The sequence below is a fragment of the Gossypium raimondii genome, chromosome 13 (genome assembly GCF_025698545.1).
Source record: "Gossypium raimondii isolate GPD5lz chromosome 13, ASM2569854v1, whole genome shotgun sequence".
Lineage (NCBI taxonomy): Eukaryota > Viridiplantae > Streptophyta > Magnoliopsida > Malvales > Malvaceae > Gossypium > Gossypium raimondii.
Genome location: NC_068577.1, coordinates 16,477,506 through 16,498,800, shown reverse-complemented (window position 1 = coordinate 16,498,800; position 21,295 = coordinate 16,477,506). Strand labels below are relative to the sequence as shown.

Sequence of the window (21,295 nt, the reverse complement as noted above, 5' to 3'; positions counted from 1 at the left end):
ATATTATTTCCATGACACTTTAATACATATGACACTTATAACATAATTGGTCACTTAATTTTGTATCACACTTTATAATAACCTTATACATTATACAAACGTGCCAATAATTGAGGATTTTAATCCAACAAAATGATGATGGTGAGATAAGTGGAAACACAAAAATATATAGACTGTTTCATGCTCTTTTAATTCAAATTCATGCGCTTTAGTAGTAATTTTGTTGATAAACATAATATAATTATAAAATAATTAAATTGCACTCAAATTATTAACATATTGAATTTTAATTAATTTTATAATAAATTTTCATGAATTTTGATTTATTTTAGACAGATTTGCACAATGGGTGAAAATTGGCTCGACAGACACTCTAGAAGCACAAAACAGTGAAGCGATTTTTGAAGCATCGAGGCAAATTAATTTTTCAACCTAAGACGGTCCAAATTATGAATAATTAATTTTAATTTTATTAATTATATTATGAAAGGAGGGCCCAGTTGTGCTAATACGAGAGACTGATCCAACCGAGCAATTGAGTTACCCAAAATCGTCCAATATGTTGACCCAGTTAGCTCAAAATAGCTGATTTATTGACTTGAAAATCAGCCCTTGAATTCTCCTTGAAATTTCATTCAAACCCCTCCACTTTCTCTGCTTTTAAAGATTCACCCTAAGCTAAATTTAGCAAGTTTGAAACATTCAAACTTGCGTGTGGCCAGCCAAGGGGGGAATATGGCTGCTGATTTTTTGCTATTTTTAGCAGTCAATCCTACCTATAAATTCCCCCTTCACCTATTTATTTCATCAGACCTTTCATTCCACACATCTCTCTCCCTTTCACTCACTTTCTCTCTTCCAAACCTCTCTTTTTTCCCATGTTTCCCTTCCATTTCCTTTGATGATTTCTCACTTGGAAAAGAGCCCTTCAACCACCTTGGGTAGCAGCATTCAAGTGCTTGTAGAATCCTCGGTTCAATGTAAGCGAGCAAAGAAGGAGGAGCGAGCAAACTAGTCGAGCTTCGAGAAACACGGATTTGATTCTAGCTTCCTATCATTTAACTTTTCTTGTTGTTGTTATGAACATGTCTATGAATATTTGTTATGTTGTTATTCTAAATTTAATTAACATGGCTTAAATTTAATTTGTGTTAGGTTGATTGCATTTCGTCTACTTAAGTTATTAAAATCATGGTTGTGTTGTTATAGGTCTTGGTAAATTCTTTGATTAAGTAAAATCATGACTATGTTATACTTGCATTACAATTGTAAGGTAACTAATTAATTAATTATTAATCGTATTGAAATTGTAATTAATTGACACAATACTTAATCAATGTATGTTTAATCTTCTAAGGTAGTTGAGGGTTAAATCAACAACGATATTAAACAATACATTGGCTTTCTACAACTTGCAAGATTATTGTGATTAAACTGTTTCAATGTAGGTATATATTATTACTTTACTTAATCTTTTACTTGCTTATTAAAATTGATTAATTGTTTGAATTGGAATAGTAATATGTTCAAGAGATTAGTTAATTTTATAAGTCTATCTATGTTATAGTTAACAAATTACCAATTTGTCATGAATTTATTCGTAACAACATTAACATTGTTTTAGTAATTTTAACTTAAGAAATGTAATCAATCTAGCACAATTAGGTCATATTGATTAAAACTTATCTTTTGAAATTGTGCATTGGAATTTTTTACTTTTTATTTTTATTACTTTTTATTTTTATTACTTAGTTAATTTTTAGTTTTACATCACTTCTTCAAGACAAACGATTTTCCTTCACCAAAGAGTTTTTAACTGCATTTTATAAATATTTTCTTACATAGTCCTTGTGGGTACTATAACACCCTAAACCTGGCCTAAATGTCCAGACCAAGTTCAGAAGTTTACATCAAGGACAATAAAGACACCATATTTATAACGCAATCAAAATGAATCATTCATCACGTAATATCCACACAACAATTAACTAAGCATGAATCTCTAGGTCATTATAGCAATATCAATCATAACAAATTAAATCCCGAAAAGGATGCTATGGGAAATATCGAGGAACGCTCTATTCAGCCAAGCTTGCAAACTTTGCAAGAAATTGTGAACTTTCCAACAACAGGCATCCTTGGCACTGCTAAACACTCAGTAGTTCTCTTTAAAAAGAATACTCAATCTACAACTGAAAGGTTTGTACAGAAGAACAGTGTAACACCCCAAATTTTTAGCCTAGAAGAATTAGGTTTTGAACAAGGGAACAATTAAAAACTGCACATAAATATTTAGTTGTGCAAGAAAGTGACATAAATGAATGTATGCTTCAGTGGTTAAGTGATTTAGGAGTGTTTGGAAGTGTTTGAGAAGTCAAGGGTTCAAGTCTTGGCTTCTACAGAATTTTTGGTTTTGCTCTTAATTGAATCTAGACAGTGGCGTTTAGGCCTTATAAATATTAGTGTCTATTTTATGACACAAAAAGAGCTTATGGTCTAGTGGCAAGGTGGCGTGTTGTGTAATTGTGGGGTTTGATGTTCAAGTCTTGGGTTGTGCAATAGAGTATTTATTTTGTTGCTTAAGTCGTGTATGTGGCAGAGTTGGAGTGAAATACTGCCGAGGGAAGTTTGAACTGGTTATAGAGGGAGTTGAAGAGAAATCGGTGGAGTGATAAGGGGAGAGATTTGTGGAGAAAATCGAGGAGTTGTTGAAACTAAGAACTATCTCATTTCATTGTGTGGGGTTTAGCCGATTGTACTCCTCCGTTCGACCACTTCCTACGCTAATCTTCTTTTCGCCGCTGTTGCTATTCAAGTGCTGCAAGTATTGCAAATTATCGGTAAGTTGCGATGCGCCTCACTTTTAATTTTAATCGAATCCTTTCCAATCTTTATCTTTAAGCCAACTACCCCTCCTGGCCACTATTATGGCCTAGTTTAGTCTTTGAAAGTCATTATTGTGGTGCAGATTATCGTTGCAGCGTGTGATCACTTTTGGGTTAGCGGTTTGGAATAGTAGGGTTGCCCTCATACAAACAAGGTAAAGATAGTGATTTTTGGGTTGTGTCTTGTAAAAGAGGGTGGCTCACCTTAACGGTTAAAGGACTGATGTTGGATTATGTTGAATCCAGGTTGGGTACGTGGAGGTTGCACTCTTATCGTAATCAGGTGTGTAATCACACTCTCTTTCAACTGCAAATCGGTAAAAGCTGAAAAGTTGGAAAAGACGGCGCTGAGACCGTAAGGGCGTGCGAACGCTCGAGTGGTAAACCGAGGCCACGAAACCCTATGTGGGACTGTTAAAAATTATTTTTATGGAAATATTTCTCTTTTTAAAGATATTTTATTAGGAGATTTAATTTGCTTAAGATTAAGATTAAGCTTATGTTTTGTTTTCATTAAAATTAGATATTATTGGTTTTTTTCTTATATTATCTCTAGAAAATTTAAGTGGACTAAAACTTCCCCTCTATGCATAGATAGAATTTCGGCAATGGGAGGGGAGAGACAATTTTATCATGGCTTTGAGAATCAGATTGGATTGATGAGTTGAACCAAAAATAAATTGATATAAATTCAAAAGATAATGTTAGGTTAATTGACCCATAAATTGTATAGACCGATTGAATTAAACTTAAAAGAATGATTAATCCAATTTATTTTATTTTTAATTTTTAATTTTAATTAATTTTAATTGAATCGACAGTTCGATCATCAATCAATTTTGAAAACCTTAATTTTTATACACATTACTTTATTTTTTCCCTTAGTCTTTCAATAATTTTTTTGTTTCTCCTTTATTATGAGATGTTAATTTCATATTTCTAGCTAAAGGGTAAATCAAAACCTGTTCATGGGATTGTGAGATTTAAATCATCTAATTCAAGAGATAGATCATCTCTTAAGTGTTATTCTTAGTGTCCTTCTAAGTAGGAGTCGTAGTCGGATATTGAGAATAATACACCATTAATCAAAATAAATTAATCCATAATTATTGATTTATTTAAATAACATGAACAAGTTAACATAGTATAAGTGTAGGAGTGATTAGGCTTTGTTACGAGGGTGAACAATCTAATTTAAACAACTACGCAATTGAATCTATTAATTAATTCTCAATAGTAAAACTTTTAACGATTAAATCCTAGAAGTATCTTTTAGGATTGTTTAATAGACAAAATTGATAGTTAAGTTATTCTCCCAATTAACTTGTAACTATAGAAAAATTGATGGTTTGAAGCTATTCCTTGACTGTTTTAATCATGATTGATTTTGATTGTGAAGCTGACATTTCACCTTATTTATTTACTTAAATTTAATTTGGAATATCATTTTTTATATTCTTCATTTTTCCATTGTTTTATTATTTTTGCAACAATTAATTTCCCTTTTTATTTTTCATGCTACTTTGCAAAAGTTCTGGGATGACTCTGTTAGTACAAATTTTCGGTGAGCAAAATTTCGAACAAACGAATAAAACTCGAACATAAAATGAAAAAATAGGACAAGGCTCCAAGGCGTGTACCAAACCACTATTTTTAAGGTTATATTCTCCCCCACCAATATTCAGTGTGCAAAAGAGTTTCAAGCAAATTAGCTTCGAGGATACAATGAAGCTGATGACTATTTGCGTTTTGCACTGACGAGAATAGTCCACTAAGCACTGAGCAATGTATAACAAGAAACTCAATTTCTACAAAGAATTTCTGCACTAGCTTTTTATAGAACAATCTATTAATATTAGAAAATGAGGAAGGATAGAAAGAATTTTTAGTTGTTGGTGTGATTTCGAAATGAAATCTCATTCCTATTTATATGAATTTTCATGTCTCTATATAGAGACATATTTCAATAGGTGTCTTTTCTGAATAAAAATGTCTTTAAAAAGACACATAATTGTTCATTTAATATTATAAATATTCAAATAATATTGTTCGAATAGTTATAATTTTTCAAAAGTCAAGTGATATGACTCTTGACCAATAATCAAAAGACTTAACTTTTGATTAATTACACCATTTCATTTATAGTTATTGGAACACTATAAATATTTGAAATTGTTTCAACAATCTCTCCCAATTTTCAAAATATTTTAGATTTTGATATTCTTGGAAACCAATTTGCATAAATGAAGGTGTCTTATGATTGAACATTCACTTAGTGAAAACATGTTAAAGTTAATCGAAATTGCATGGTCTAAGCTTTGAACCAACTATTCCATTTGATTAATTGAACACATCACACACAATGATTTCAACGTCGGTTAATGCATAGTATCTAAGGATACTATTATAACCATGTGTCTGTGTCCTCTTTTCATGAGTGCTGTCAGAGCCAAACCCTTGAGCTCTTAGAAGCGGCCACACTTCCACTCAAATAGGTAGATCCCATAAAGAGTATTCTCATAAATATAACAATCTAACATATTTATGTTATGGGTCCATTAGAAGTACATTACTCATCATTCCCTTATCATTACGGGTACCTAGCACTTTAATCTTAGGATGAATTTATTTATAGTGCTAACAGTCACATACTAATGACATACTTTGTCTCATAGAAGTTAGGGCTTGATGTTATACCAAGCGTTCAATCGAGTTTCAATCATGGGTGACTCTAATTAATGGGCTTGAGTCTCATCCCTTTTGAGGTCTTGTTGACTACATCTCTGGCAAGACTTTTTGTCAAAGGATCTGCCAAATTTTCACTTGACCTCACATAATTAATAGTGATCACTCCATCAGAGATTAATTGTTGGACATAGTTATGTCTTAATCCAATATGTCTAGACTTTCCATTATATAATTGGCTATATGCCTTTGCTAAAGTAGCCTCACAATCACAACTGATAAAAATAGGTGAAATTGGTTTAGGCCATAGAGATACATCATAAAGAAAATTTCTTAACCATTTTGTTTCTTTAAATACAGTGGCTGCTGCAATAAATTTTGCTGCCATGGTGGAATCAGTAATACATGTTTGTTTCTTGGAACCCCAAGAAATGACTAATCCACCAAGAATGAAGATCCATCCACTAGTACATGCATGATATTCCAAACTTGTAATCCAACTAGCATCCGAATACCCTTCTAAAATTGAAGGATATCCATTATAACACAATCCATAGTTAATAATTTTCTTTAAGTACCTAAGTACTCTATTCAAAGCTTGGCAATGCAAACTACTTGGATTACTTATGTACCTACTTAATTTCCCAACAGCATATGCAATATCTAGTCTTGTACAAGTCATTATGTACATAAGACAACCAATTAGACTTTGCATATTTCAATTGATCAATTTTCCTACCAATATTAGATACTAATTTTATTTAAGGATCCATGGGTGTAGATGCTGGTATACAATTGAAAAGATCAAAATTTTTAAACATTTTTTCAATGTAATGTGATTGTGATAAAGCTATAGTGCTTTCATCTTGGGTTATTTTAATCCCAACAATAACATCTGCTGCACATATATCCTTCATAGCAAATTTGTTTGACAAGAATTTCTTTGTGTTTTCTATTAGTTCCAAATCCGTGAAAAATATGAGCATGTCATCTATATATAAGCAAATTATGACACCTTTTCCATTTTCAGATTTTATATATACGTACTTATCGGATTCATTTATTTTATAGCCATTAGCTAGAACAACATTGTTAAACTTTTGGCGCCATTGCTTTGGTTTTTGTTTAAGTCCATATAAAGATTTAACAAGCTTACATACCTTATGCTCTTGTCCTGGAACAACAAATCCTTCTAGTTGTTCCATGTACACTTCCTCTCCCAATTTATCATTCAAAAATGTAGTTTTAACATCTATTTGGCGAACAACCAAATTATACATTGAGGTAAGTGATATTAAGAGTCTAATTGTAACAATTCTTGCTACTAGAGCATAGGTATCAAAGTTACCTTGTTTTTGTGTAAAACCTTTGGCTACCAACCTTGGTTTAAATTTATTAATGATTCCATCGACCTTAATTTTCTTTTTGAAAATCCATTTACAACCTATTGGTTTGGAACCCAATGGAAGATCAACTAAGATCCAAGTTTGATTTCTCATTATTCAATTCATCTCATCATTTATTTCTTCTTTCCAAAAAGAAAAGTATTGAGATTTCATTACCTCTTCAAATATAATAGGATAAGACTCTGTATGATATCTTATTCTATATACTTTCACCTTTTCCTTCTACAAAGAACATAATGAAATTTGGTCTAAAATCTTTGACCTTTTTAATCCTTTTACTTCTTAATTCCTAACAAAATTTATCATTATTATCAACTTGTTCCAATGGAATCTCATTTTTCATTTGAAAAATTAATCAATTGTTGTGGCTGTAACACCCCAACCCTAACCTAGATGTTATGGCCAAATTCGGAGATGTCACCGACAATCATTTGAAAACCTGGAGTTCATTTTTTTTTGAAAAGTCATTGTTAGCCTTTGATATGTAAAAATTTGGTTTATTAGAAAACATATATTACTTAACTTATTTAATGAAAATGTTGTTAGTTTACACTTTCCAAAATATATAAGTTTGTAGTGGAATTCTTTAGAATGTAAAATTGTGGGAAAACACAATTTGTTGTTTGAAAATATGACATTTTGCAGGTAAAACGTATGTTGTTGATGAAAATTTTTAAACAATTTCTAGTGAAAGAAGAAAACAAAACCCAAAACCAAATAGTCCCAAAACATCCAAACAGTCCAAAAATAACAAAACACCATAATGTCAAAATAAGTAGAAGGGTTAACTAATTAAGTTTTAACTGAGCTCAATCGCATCGACTCACCCTAAGTCTGAGGGTTACTTGAAAGTGACAGACAAACATAAAGTGAGTTTTTGAAACTCAGTGTGCAACATATCAATCAGAAATATATATACAAATATCAGAAACAGAGCTTATCAGAACACAACAGATGCATATATATAATCCTACCCCCATCCGCTACACACCATCTCTGACCATCCCAACACTTATATTCATAAAGCTTAGTAAGTTTACAAGTAAATAAATAACAACATTTATCATAAACAATTATATTCATAAATTTTCGTTAAGCATTAAGATCTTTACTTTCTTATTTACTTACTCCCTTACTCGTTTACTTACTTGCTTGCTTAACTTACTCCTTCGTTGCTGAAATTTCCTTTCTCAACTGATAACTGAGATACTCTTAATCTTATTAACTCACTTGAACTTGTCTATTAGGCTTTTACCTGAACTTTCATGTAACATCATCTATTTACTAGCCCGTTGAATCACTTGGAATACTAAGGATACCCAGGTCTCTTATCTGAATATAACATGCCAAAGCTATGTCCCAGACATAGTCTTACATGAGATGTTTCTTGTACTGCCAATGCCATATCCCAGATATGGTCTTACATGAGAGTTTTCATATAGGTACCCATGCCATGTCCCAGACATGGTCTTACGGGGGACCTCTCATCTCGGTGCCAACGCCATGTCCCAGACATGGTCTTACATGGGACCTCTCATCTCGGTGCCAACGCCATGTCCCAAACATGGTCTCACATGGGACCACTCATAATCTCAACGATTCCAATGCCATGTCCCAGACATGGTCTTACATGGGATCTCATCCTCTTAATGTCATGACATTTGTATCCAATACATTCCTCATGTTTCAATGAGGCCTTTTAACACTGATTCTCTATCATCTCATACTTGAGTTAACATTAGATATTTTCATGAAATAAATACATAATTGCTCAAAAATAACAGCATTAATAAAAATTATCAAAATATTGCATTTATTTACCGTAAACTTACCTCAGTACAAAAATGAGATCAAATCTAACACTTTAGTCCTCAATCTTTTTCTTTCCTCGGTCTAACTCTGAATTTTGTTCTTCTTAATCTATAATAGAAAACTTAGCCTATTTAATACTCACATTCATCAAAACAGTCCTGAACTCGAACTTTGACAAAATTACATTTTTGCCCCTAAACTTTTGCATATTTACACTTTTTTCCAAAGCTCGAAAATTAAACTTCATCCCTTATTCTTATGTTTTATGACATGCTGAACATATTTCCCTTCTATGGCAACATCAAATTCCCACTCTAACACTTACTTATGAACATTAGGTATTTTTACCGATTATATCGTTTTACTTGTTTTCACTTAAAATCACTTAGAAAAAGTTGTTTAACATTATTTCAAGCTTCATATTCTACCATAAAACATCAAAATAAACACATTTCACCTATGGTTGTTTCTCCAAATATGAACCCTAGGTTGAATTATTGTTAGAACAAGATAAATCAAGTTACCGGGACCCCAAAAACGTAAAGAATGTTAAAAACGGGGCTAGAACAGACTTACAATCGAGCTTGGAAGCTTGAAAAGCCCTAGCCATGGTTTCCTCTTGTGAAACTCGGCCATGGGGTTGAAGATGGACAAAAATTGGCTTTTAAATTTTGTTTTTAATTCATTTTAATAACTAAATGACCAACATGCCCTTAAGGAAAAACTTTGGAAACATGCCTAACCATATCCATTTTTGTCTACAAAATTAACCAATAGTCTAATTACCATATAAGGACCTCCAATTTAAAATTTCATAACAATTGGACACCTCTAACATGTAGAACTCAACTTTTGCACTTTTTACAATTTAGTCCTTTTGACTAAATTGAGTGCCCAAACGTCGAAATTTTCGAACGAAATTTTTACGAAATCATTTTATGAAACCGTAGACCATAAAATTATAATAAAATAAAATTTTTTCTCCATCAGATTTGTGGTCCCGAAACCATTGCTCCGACTAGACCCAAAATCAAGATGTTACTGTAGTACTAACAGATATCATATAAGTTTATGATGTACATGTTTATAATGAGATATACAGAACAAATATAATACTTTTCAGATTATACACAACTTATAACAGATTTTACCTATCTTATATAAATTAAAACATACGTATTTATATCAATTTTTTCGCTAACATATAGTCAAAACTCATGTTTTATAGCTCAATTAATAACATATCAACCCTACGGAAGACCTATGATTGATCCAAATGATGTTTACGGCCTTAAGGAAAGATTTAGAATTTTGGGCCCATACGCCCGTATGGCCCACACGCTCTAAATAGCCCAGACCGTGTGTCTCACACGATCCAGCACACGGTCTATCACATGGTTTCATTGTTCGCTGTTTTTCGAGTTTCTCATTACACACTTGGTTTATTTATGATGCGAAATCACTCACAAGGATTCCAGAACTTAAACACGTCAAATAAACATCCATTAAGACGATTTACCAAACTTTATTTGTAAAAATTCAACAATGTTTGCGCTCATAGTCTAGCAAAATTATGACCTCAAATTCCCAATTGACGACTTACCTTAAAAAAAATAGCAACTCAACAGTAGTCTAGCTCGAAAAATGTGTGCACAACTCAGATTCTCCACCTAAGAAACCAACACCATTACAATGATACCCAAAATAAACCCAAAATCGAAATCTTCCCGTAAGAACTACCAACATGAATAACAAATTTAACAATTCAGAACCCGTATACTTACCACCGAATCCTTTAAACACAACACTAAAAGAATATTCACAAGACGAAACAAAGGCACCAAGAAGCTAATTGGTTGCAAAAGAAAGTCACAAAGCAAAGAGAAAGAAAAGAAGAAAAGAATGGAAAGAAGGAAAGAATTTAAAAAAAGTGAGAAAGGAATGTAAAAGGGGACGACACAAGTCCAAATTTAGGGAAATATTCAAGGTAATTTAAAAGAAAAAATCTGACAACCAAAAATAACCTTCCACTAACTTAATTGGCCACAAAATCCCTCAATAATCAGTACACTAAAACCACCCAACAATCAACATTCAATTTCCAATCAAATTCCACTACTAGTGAAACATAAGCAGAAGATTGCAAAAATATTGCTCTCTTGCTCACACGGGAGTTCAAACACCGGACCCCGAACCCACATCTAAGCAGTTAACCATTAAAGTGAATCAAATTATTTGATAAAATATAACAAATCAAATATTCATATTTTGGGGCGTTATAGTGGCTATAATTGTCTTGAAATAGGATTAAATCTATTTTCATAAAAAATGACATCTCTTTATTCAATAACAGTGTTAATTGAAATTGAATCATTTGGTTCAATTACCATGAACCTATATGCCTTACTATTATGTGCATATCCTATAAGCATGCATTCAATTCCTCTTTCACCTAACTTTTTACGTTTAGGTGTTGGAACTTTGACAATAGCTCTACAACCCCAAACCTTAAAAAAATTAAGGTTTGGTTTCCTTTTCTTCCATTGTTCATAGAGGGTTATTTTAGTTTCCTTATTAGGAACTCTATTCAATATAGGACAAGCCGTTAGAATAGCTTCTCCCAAAAAACCTTGTCCAATACCTGAATATGACAATATTGAAATTACCATTTAAGTCAAGACTCTATTTTTTCTTTTAACTACACCGTTTTGGTGTGATGTGTAAGGGGCTAAAACTTGATGGACAATCCCAATAGATTCAAAATAACTTGGACTATAGTATTCTCCTCCTCTATCTGATCTTAAGCACTTGATAAATGATTCATACTAAAGTTCAACATCAGATTTATAAAGTTTAAATTTACCAAGCGCTTCATCATTTGAATGGAATAAATATACATAGCAATATCAAGAACAATCATCAATAAATGTAACAAAATATTTATTTCCACCTAATGTAGGAGTATTATGCATGTCACATAAATCACTATGTATCAAATCAAGCAACTTTGTTTACCTTTTAACCTTATGGAAAATGTTTATTGTAATTTTAGTCAACATACATGTATTGTATTTTCAATATTATTATTAAAATAGGAATTAAATCTAACTTATGCATGTCATTCAATTTTTATAATTCAAATGACCAAATCTATAATGCCATAAACAAGAAGATTCAACCATATAAGCGAAATAATATTTTATTCTTATTAATAATATTAGGTTTGAACATGCTCTCAAACATATACCATTTCCCTACAAAAATTCCTTCTTTAGACAGAATAAACTTATCTGCCTCAAAAATAAGTTTGAAACTAAACTTATTCAATAAACTTCCAGATACTAAATTCTTCCTAACTTCTGGTATATAATATACATTATTCAAGGTTAACACATTTCCAGAAGTGAGTTATAGTTCAACAGATCCTTTGCCTTTGATTGTTGCGGTGGAAGAATTTCCCATATAAAAGTCATTATCATTTTCACATTGTGTGAACTTTGTAAACATACTTTTGTCTTTGCACACATGTTTGGTTGCTCCAATATCAATCCACCATGCATTATCATCTCGTGTCATATTAATTCCAGATATTATTACAATGAACTTTCTCTTGGATGCTCAATCCACCATACATTATCACCTTTTGTTTCTTTTTGAACTTAGGTGCTCTATTAGTCTGTTTGAACTTTCTTTTGGATGGTTTAGTAGTCTGTACTTCATTCATAACATGAACCTTTGCATTTTCAAAATTTAAGTTCTAGTATTGCTTTTGATATTCTTCTTCAATACGAAGATGATTTGCTAAAGCCTTTTCAAGATGGAGGAAGTTTGTCTATAATGGATGATACAATAATCATTTCATTCATTTTCATATCATATTGCTTAAACTGATTGAACATTTTTTCAATATCACAAAATTGTTTCTAATAAAACGACCATAAACCATTTGATAAGTATTGAAATGACTTACAAGAAATTTCTTACTTGTAGCATCTTTGGTCATGTATCTTTTTTCCAATTTGTCCCATAATTTCTTAGTGGTGGCCTCATTCTAGTAGGTGTCAAACAAACCATCAGATAAACCATTTGATATGTGGCCTATGCACATGTAATCAGCATTGTCCCATTTTTTCCTTTATCGGGTTGCAACAACAGATTCGTTTTCATTCTCTTCCCGTCTTGGAGTATCCAAAACATAGACAACCTTCAAGTTGATAATAAAAAGTGCATTTTTTGTCATTGTCGGAAATTGACACCGTCAAACCAATCAAGTTTGATAAAGTTGGAAGCCAACTCCTTTAGTGTTCCACTTTCATGTGTTGTAGTAGTCATCATGAAGTACAACCTTAAAATTGATAGTACAAATCTCCAGTGAGGAAAATCTCGAACACATGAACGAAACTCGAATATAAAATGAAGAAATAGCACAAGGCTCCAAGGCACTATCTTTACTCATTTTCTAATATAATTAGATTGTTGGAACACTATAAATATTTGAAAATGTTACAATAGACTCTACCCACGACAACTCTAATCATCGAATATATCAAATCTAATTTATCTAGCCTTTATAGGATTTGGATGGGTGTTTATTTTCGGTGCGATACGTTTAGCTTTCTTTTTGTCTCATGCTACAGTATCACTACAATATCTAATCTCACCGTCACTACTATTTTTACATTAACTGCAGGTAAACATACCGCCCATCCAAAGGAGTCCTTAAACATTAGTGGAGGAAAACAACTTGTTTACAATGAATATATACTAAGAAATTTTTTTTCAATGAACAAATTAATTGCTTTCTTCCTTTCATTTTAAAACATATAAACATGTATTTTTTTAAATAGGCATTAATGGCTTGTGAAACATCAATTAGTATCAACTTCAATCCTCTTAAATTGTGTTCAAGTCTTTAAGAAAGAATCGAATATACTGTAATTTTCTAAGGGTAGACTATTTTAAAAATTGGATCTCTTTATTTAAGAAAATCCATCACACCAAAAGTCTTTAAAAGAGTCCTTGATTAATATTCAATAAGTTCTGAACCAATTAATTGCTTCTTAAAATCCTTATGAGTTATAAAAGAATAAATCCAAATTTTTAATAAAAATATGACAACAATAATGACAAATTGCACTAAAAAGAATTATGGGCTAGTTTAGTATTGTTTCTAAAAGTTCTTATAAAAGCTGTTGTGAAAAACATTTTTGGAAAGTTTTGTTAAAATTGAAGTGTTTAATATTATTGTCAAAAAGTACTGTAAAAATAATGTTTAAATTCATTAATATTATGATATATTACAATGAAAATAAAAATAAATTATTATAACTCATTCATTAATATTATGATATATTAAATACAAATTTTAAATATTTTCAAGCATTTGATATTAGTTATTTGTAAAATTTAATTTGAATATATAAATTATATTTTAAATATTAAAATAGAAGTATTACAATTTTAAATAGATAATTTATATATTTGAAATAAATTTCAATAGAATTTATTTTATATCTAATATAAATATTACATAAAATACATTAAATTATAAATAAAGCTTAAAAGTATAGTTTGTTTCTAAAATCAATTTTTCCAAACCCAAAAGTTAAAAAATGATTTAGTTTTATCACAAAAGTGGTTTCGATCTTAAAAGTTTCTTTAAAAATAATACTAAACAAAGTCTTAACCTTATTGGTTGTTCTAGTCATTTTAATTGAAATTTAGGATACCATTAGTCAATCATTCAACTAACACCTATTACTATTTATATATCAAGAGACATATCATTTTGTATTAATTATAATGTTTTGTATAAAATTAGTTAAAACTTAATTTTCATGTAAAATTTCAAGCAAGTGGAGTCAAACAATAAGACGGAGCCGAAGAGAGAACCTTTATCTTATTTATACATGTGGTCTTATATTAATTTTATTGGCAACATCGAGTTCTGTTTTAATTAGATGTATTCAATAATTTTTGATGTATGTCGGGCACTAGCGTTTGCAATACATTTCAAGGGAGGATAACCAACTGTTGACCATATAACTAAAATGGTCTTGAACAAGAAAGAGGGGCTGCAGGTGCTCGATGATTCTTCTAAGGAGATGCTAGTAATCTTATAAAACAAGTGGTGTTTTTGCTTAGTTTAATATAATGTAATTCTAACTGTAATTGCAGATGTGATCAGTAATCCCTCTACCTATCAAAATTTGCTGGATTAAACTGAATCAGATAAAGGATGATTACCAACAGGTATCTATGCATAATTCTGCAGAATTAGCATGTTCCATTGGAAAATATTGTTCTAAACTATGGCTCTTTTGTTGCAGCAAAGCCTACCATATTATGAGGTTGAGTCAATTTTGGGCATATTTCAGTTTGATATTTCTGGGTTTCCACATTCGTCGAAGAACGTTTGTGTCTGCAGAAAGCTTAGCTTATCTTCGAACAGAAAGCATATTTCTCGACTGTGGTTCTTCAGCAAAGCAAAGCCTATCTTTGGGAAGGAACTGGTCATCTGACATCGGCTCACAGTTCATTGCTTCTAATTCAGATAGCGACTCCATTATCACCACTGCCTCTAAAGGAATGACAGTCCCTTACATCACTGCAAGGCTTTTCTATACCAAATTTTCTTACACCTTTAATGTCACCCCAGGCCCAAAGTTCATTCGCCTCCACTTCTATTCAGATTCTTATCAGGGTCTCAACGCTTCTCAATCTTTTCTCACTATCACAGCCGGTCGCTACACACTCTTGAGAAACTTCAGTTGCTACCTTACTGCCAAATACTTGAAAACCGATCACTTTTTCAAGGAATTCATCGTTTATGTTGAAAATCATACACTGGAGTTGATATTCAGCCCAACTTCAAATCCTCCTAATGCTTATGGCTTCGTAAACGGAATCGAAGTTGTTTCGATGCCGCTTCAGCTTTACATTCGTGGCGATGACGTGTCCCTTCCTTTCGTTGGCTTCCATAATAACATGCTTGCAATTGACAACAAGTTTGCCCTGGAAATGGTTTACAGAGCAAACGTAGGAGGCCAAACCATTTCTCCGGATCAAGATACGGGGATGTTCCGAACTTGGAACGATGATGCCAGTTACATATTCGGAGCTGCTTTCGGCCAGCTTGATTATGATACCACTGTTTCAATTCAATATCCCAAGACGGTTCCGGCTTATACAGCACCCGAAGATGTATATCGAACTGCCCGATCAATGGGTCAGTACAACGAGATCAACATGAACTACAACTTGAGCTGGTTCTTTCCGGTTGATACTGGTTTTTTGTATCTAGTAAGGCTCCATTTCTGTGAGATTGTGCCCGATATGACCTTGGGGAACCAGAGGGTGTTTTTCATATTCATCAATAATCAAACAGCTGAAACACAGGCGGATGTGATTGTATGGAGTAAAGGGCATGGTGTTGCTGTCTATCGAGACTACATCGTGATGGTTCCGTCGCAAGCTGCCCGAAAGCAGGACTTATGGCTCGAGCTACACCCCAACATCCAAGTAAAGCCAGAGTACTATGATGCGATCTTAAATGGATTGGAGATATTCAAGATCAGCAACTATGATGGCAACCTTGCTGGATTTAACCCTCCCTTAGATGAGTCTAATATCCAACAGGCTTCTTCTCCTGCACTATCAAAAAAGTCCAAGAAAGGATTGCAAAATCGGATTAAGTACTCAATTAGCGGGGGTTTACTATTTATTTTATGTCTCTTTGTTTTAATATTTATCAAAACAAGGAGAAAATGGAAGATGAAGAACACCAAGGATTCGTCCCCCTGCAATAATTTTCATGCTGATGATATTACAAAGGCAACTAACAACTTCGATGAATCACTGGTTATTTACAACTTGGACATGGGAAAGGTTTACAAAGGTGAAATAAATGGTACTGAAGTAGCTATCCTTCGAGGGATTAAAGAAATATCAGAACAAGATTTCAAAGAAGGGATAAAAATGCTCTCTCAAACTCACCATCACAACATCGTCTCTCTTTTAGGTTACTGTCAAGAGGACTCTGAGAAGATCCTGGTGTATGAATACATGGATAATGGTACCCTTTCTGATCATCTTCATGATCATTCGAAGCATCTGTCATGGAACCAGAGGCTTGAAATTTGTGTTGGAGCTGCAAGAGGCTTGCACTACCTGCACACCGGCAAAAATCGACCCATCGTACATGGTGATATCAGTACTTCCAGTATCTTGTTGGATGAAAACTGGACAGCCAAGATCTTGAGCTTTGGGTTTACCATGGGATCGCACAACAGTGATGGCTACAGTATCCACATTGGTTCTCAAACTGATGTGTATTCATTTGGGTTGGTTCTGTTGGAAGTATTCTCCGGAAGGGCGCCGCCGCTGAATCTGAAAACGGAGAACGACGAGAACAGCGGCAGCAATGGCGACGATGATCACAAAAGTCTTATTCCACCCGCATCAGATTGCCTTGAGAAGGGAGATGTTGATCAACTCCTGGATCAGAGTTTGAAAGGGAAGATCTCATTGGTATCTGTTGGGAACTTTGTGAAGATCACGAAACAATGCTTGGCAAAGAAAGAGGTGAAGCGGCCATCCATGAGTGAGGTACTTTACAGCTTAGAGCTACTGCAAATGAGCCAGGATAATGAGTCGAACGAGTCATCGCCCAAGGGGTTATACCCGGAAAGCTGCTCAGATTTGATGATAGGTGTGGAGTTCTCTGATATGTTGATGTCTAGTGGACGATGAAAACTAAGTCCTTAATCAACAGAACAGTATCAACAAAATAGAATGCGATGCAGGGGAATTGGAATCTGTGCAGATTGTTAGGAGGAATGTGAGATACAGATTAGATAGCATCAAATACTTAGATATGTTTCAGGGGATTTTCAGCTCTTGGGGCATTGGACTCCCTAAACATGTGGTATTATTCTTGGGTCGAAATGGAATTTTGGCTAAATCCAGTGGTATCATGCCTTCACTCTAGTGATCTATATAATCTAGGTTAAAGGTTCAAATCCTATCAATAATGCCACGCATAATCCATCGTCTATCAAGTGTTCAAACTTTCCACAAAGTCAGAAGGTGAAGTCTCAGGTCATAATGCCAACTAGTTAAAGAAGTCCATTAATGATCCCAAAATGTTAAATTCCCTTCATGTAAATACAAAATAAGATATCTAGAGCTTGAAATAAATGTATAGTTGTATATAACATTTTCTTGTGGTACATATTGTAAACTTTTTCTTCAAGTACATATTGTGATTATTGTAAATTATGTATAAAGAAAAGATGGATGGGTTGAAAGCAGGATATAGTATGTATTATTGACATTCATCCTAATATTAGCTAACAATATTATATGCCATTAATATTGCGATGGTATCTTTTTTCATGAATATTATTTTATTATTGATGAAAATTCAAATAATAAATGGTGAATTCATATATAATTTGGTGGCGGAATTATTGACCGCACTTTAACGTGCTAACGTTTAAGGTTTAAAATCGTGCAAAAAAAGAAAAAAAAGTTAAGTACGATTTCTACGAGCGAACATATTAGGTAGTAATATAGAAGTGTTATAACAGATCATCGGTAAGTATTTTGATGATCGTACTCAAGAGATTGGTATTTAGAGAAAACTGTTATTAAATCAATCACTTAAAATAATTACTAATCTACTAGTGTCACGAATTAGTAGTGTAAACTCCAATTTAAACAACCATTATAAAGTTAATTAAATTAATTAAGATGAAATCTAAACCTAGGTTAATTTATTCGGATTTTCTTATTCCTAGTTTTGACTACGTGAGCTAATTAGCCTAGAATCAATTGTGTTGCCTAATTATTAACTAAGTCAATAATTACTCTTAATTAAGTATTTACCATCCTTAGAGGTCTTACTAGGGTCATTAATCCTTGTATCTTCACTAAGGATTACCACCTAAGCTACTCTTTAGGTCTCACCTAGGCATACGGATACCCTTCAAGTCTCACCGCTTGACACAAGTTTTACTCAACAGGATACCCTCCTGGTCTCACTGACCGCTGCTGATGGTCACTAAACTAACAATAAATACGACTAAGGCAAGCACACCTATCAAACAATAATATAGTTGCGGTGAGTAGGGAATATCGTATCCACGAGGACTAAAAGTACTAGTAATTACCGTTTTTCTATTATTTAGCTAACAAATTGGAGTGATTGTTTTTAATCTAAAATTACTAAACTAATTTAACTAAGAATGCAACAGAGAATAAATAGGAAAATAACCGAAGATACCAATGAGAGAGACAATACCCAGGAAAGAATCTACCTAGACTTCACTTATTATTATGAATCTGAATTAAATGATTTATTCACTTGTGCCTTGATCTGTAGAAATCCCTAAATTATGTTAATATCTCTTTCAAGAGTAAGAACAACTGACTCTAGGTTGATTAATTGAAATCTCTTTCTAATTAAAACCCCTATTGTCTCATTAACTCAATCAATGGATTCCCCTATTAGATTTGACTCTAATCCGGTAGATTTATGTTGTCTTATTTCTAGAATTGCATGCAACACTCAATTATACTAGATCTACTCTTAAACATGGACTTTTGCTCCACTAAAATAAGCACATTAAACATGAATTAATATCCTTAGATTATTAAAACATGGAAAATAAGCATACATAATTGAGAACAAGAATCAAGTATTTATCATGTAAATCATAAATAAAATAATAAGATTCATCATACGTTTCATCTTCCCTAGGTATCTAGAGAATTTAGTTCATAATCCTAAATAGAAACATCTTAAAGCTAAGATAACAACAAGACTTAAAGAAACCAAAATAAGCTTCTAAAAAAATAAATGGAGATCTTTAATCTTGAAGGAGATCTGCTTCCGAGATGATTTCGATGGCATTCTTCGAGTCTTTTCTTCTATCTTCTCTATGTGCCCCTTTAGATATTCGTTTAGTTGATATTTATAGACTTTAGAATGCTTAGAAAGCCTAAAAATTTGGATTTTCCGTGTGTTTGGGAAACGAGGTGCGATATCGACACGGGCTGGCACATGGGCATGTGCCCAGCTCGTGTGGCTCACACGGGCATGTGGCCAGCCCGTGTGGAAGTGCCCAGGCCGTGTGGATCTTGGAAACGCTCTAGTCGTCTGATTTTTGCTCGTTTTTCGTTCTTTTCGCTCCCAAATGCTCTCTTAAGTATAGAAACATGAATTTAAGGGATTAGGAGCATCAAATTCACTAGTTTACATCATTAATCATCCAAAAATGCATTAAGAATGAGATTAAATATGTTACTTTTATAGCTTATCAAATATCCCCACACTTAAGCGTTTGTTTGTCCTCAAGCAAAATCCTTAACTTACAATTAAAATTAATCTTTCTCAATTCATATTCTCATCAATGATGTTTTGTCATAATTCACAAAAAATCATACATTGATAATTCAACTAAAAGAGCAGTAAAGATTCAAACAATCCAAATTAAATATTTTTAAAGCATCAAAACATAGATATTTCCCCTTATCTAAGTCATTACCTTGAATTCAAAATCGACTAGAATCGACATCCTCACAAAAGATCCACTCAAATCACTCAAAGTGTTTAAGGTTCAAGAATAAGCACTCAATAGTCAAACATGAAAAGTTATTACCAAAGGCTTGCATGAAAATCAAATCTCCACCACTATAAAATGAGATGATACACAAATCAAAAGGTCTTTAAAATGTTGTAATGGGGCTTAGGTTAAGGGTGTGGAGAAAGGCTAAAAAAGTTGGTTAAAATCGAGATAGAATTAATAAATTACCAAACTAAAAAAATAACAAATGTTGAATTAAAACACAATTACATCAATCGAAAATTGTTCAAGAACAACACGAGCTTCTTTCCAAAATATGAATTTAACTGTTCAAGCTCAATCATAGAACTAAAATATAATCAATATTTTTTTCTTTGATATTTTCTGCATTTTCTTACGATAAATTAAACAAAAGGCTTAATTAGGCAATTAACCAAATCAAATCTCGATAAAAAGGGAGTCAATAAAATGGGAAAGAATTCTCAACGAGAAAAACATGAGTTATGGGTTAACATTAATGGGTAAATCAAGAAACGGTGTGTTAGGCTCAATGGGGTTCACTAAGGGTTAATTATGTACATAGGCTTTTTATGGAATAAGTGGGTTAAAATCTAAGTGCCTTTATCATCTCAGTATATCAAATCAAAGGTGTAGTTTCAACATGTATAATCGACGCAAGTTCTAGAATAACAAGTCAAATTGACACACTCATAACCAATAATAAAATGAGCAAGAAAAATGTATGCTCTAAAGGCTCAAAATCTCACACAAAAAATTATAGTTTTTGATGTCAAACTTATAAATTTAAAACTTCAAGATAATACCTCAATTCAGAGAAACAACCTAATATTTTTAATTTTAAAATAAACTTATCATGCTTGAATCTCTCATGTCTTAAAGTTTAAAACAACCAATGCAT

General features: G+C 32.5%; 1 protein-coding gene across 2 annotated transcripts; it reads left to right on the top strand.

Annotated features, from left to right (window-relative positions):
* Nucleotides 1-14,668: 14,668 nt before the first annotated feature.
* LOC105784520 (receptor-like protein kinase FERONIA) lies at nucleotides 14,669-18,099 on the top strand. Of its 2 annotated transcripts, XM_012610426.2 has the most exons (3): nucleotides 14,669-14,868; nucleotides 14,966-15,040; nucleotides 15,118-18,099. In XM_012610426.2, exons 2-3 carry the CDS (start codon nucleotides 15,027-15,029, stop codon nucleotides 17,537-17,539), a joined length of 2,436 nt encoding a protein of 811 aa, XP_012465880.1. In that variant the 5' UTR covers nucleotides 14,669-14,868; nucleotides 14,966-15,026; the 3' UTR covers nucleotides 17,540-18,099. The 2 variants fall into 2 exon arrangements, with proteins under 2 accessions (XP_012465880.1, XP_012465879.1); XM_012610425.2 differs by having other exon boundaries at nucleotides 14,670-15,040.
* Nucleotides 18,100-21,295: the final 3,196 nt, after the last annotated feature.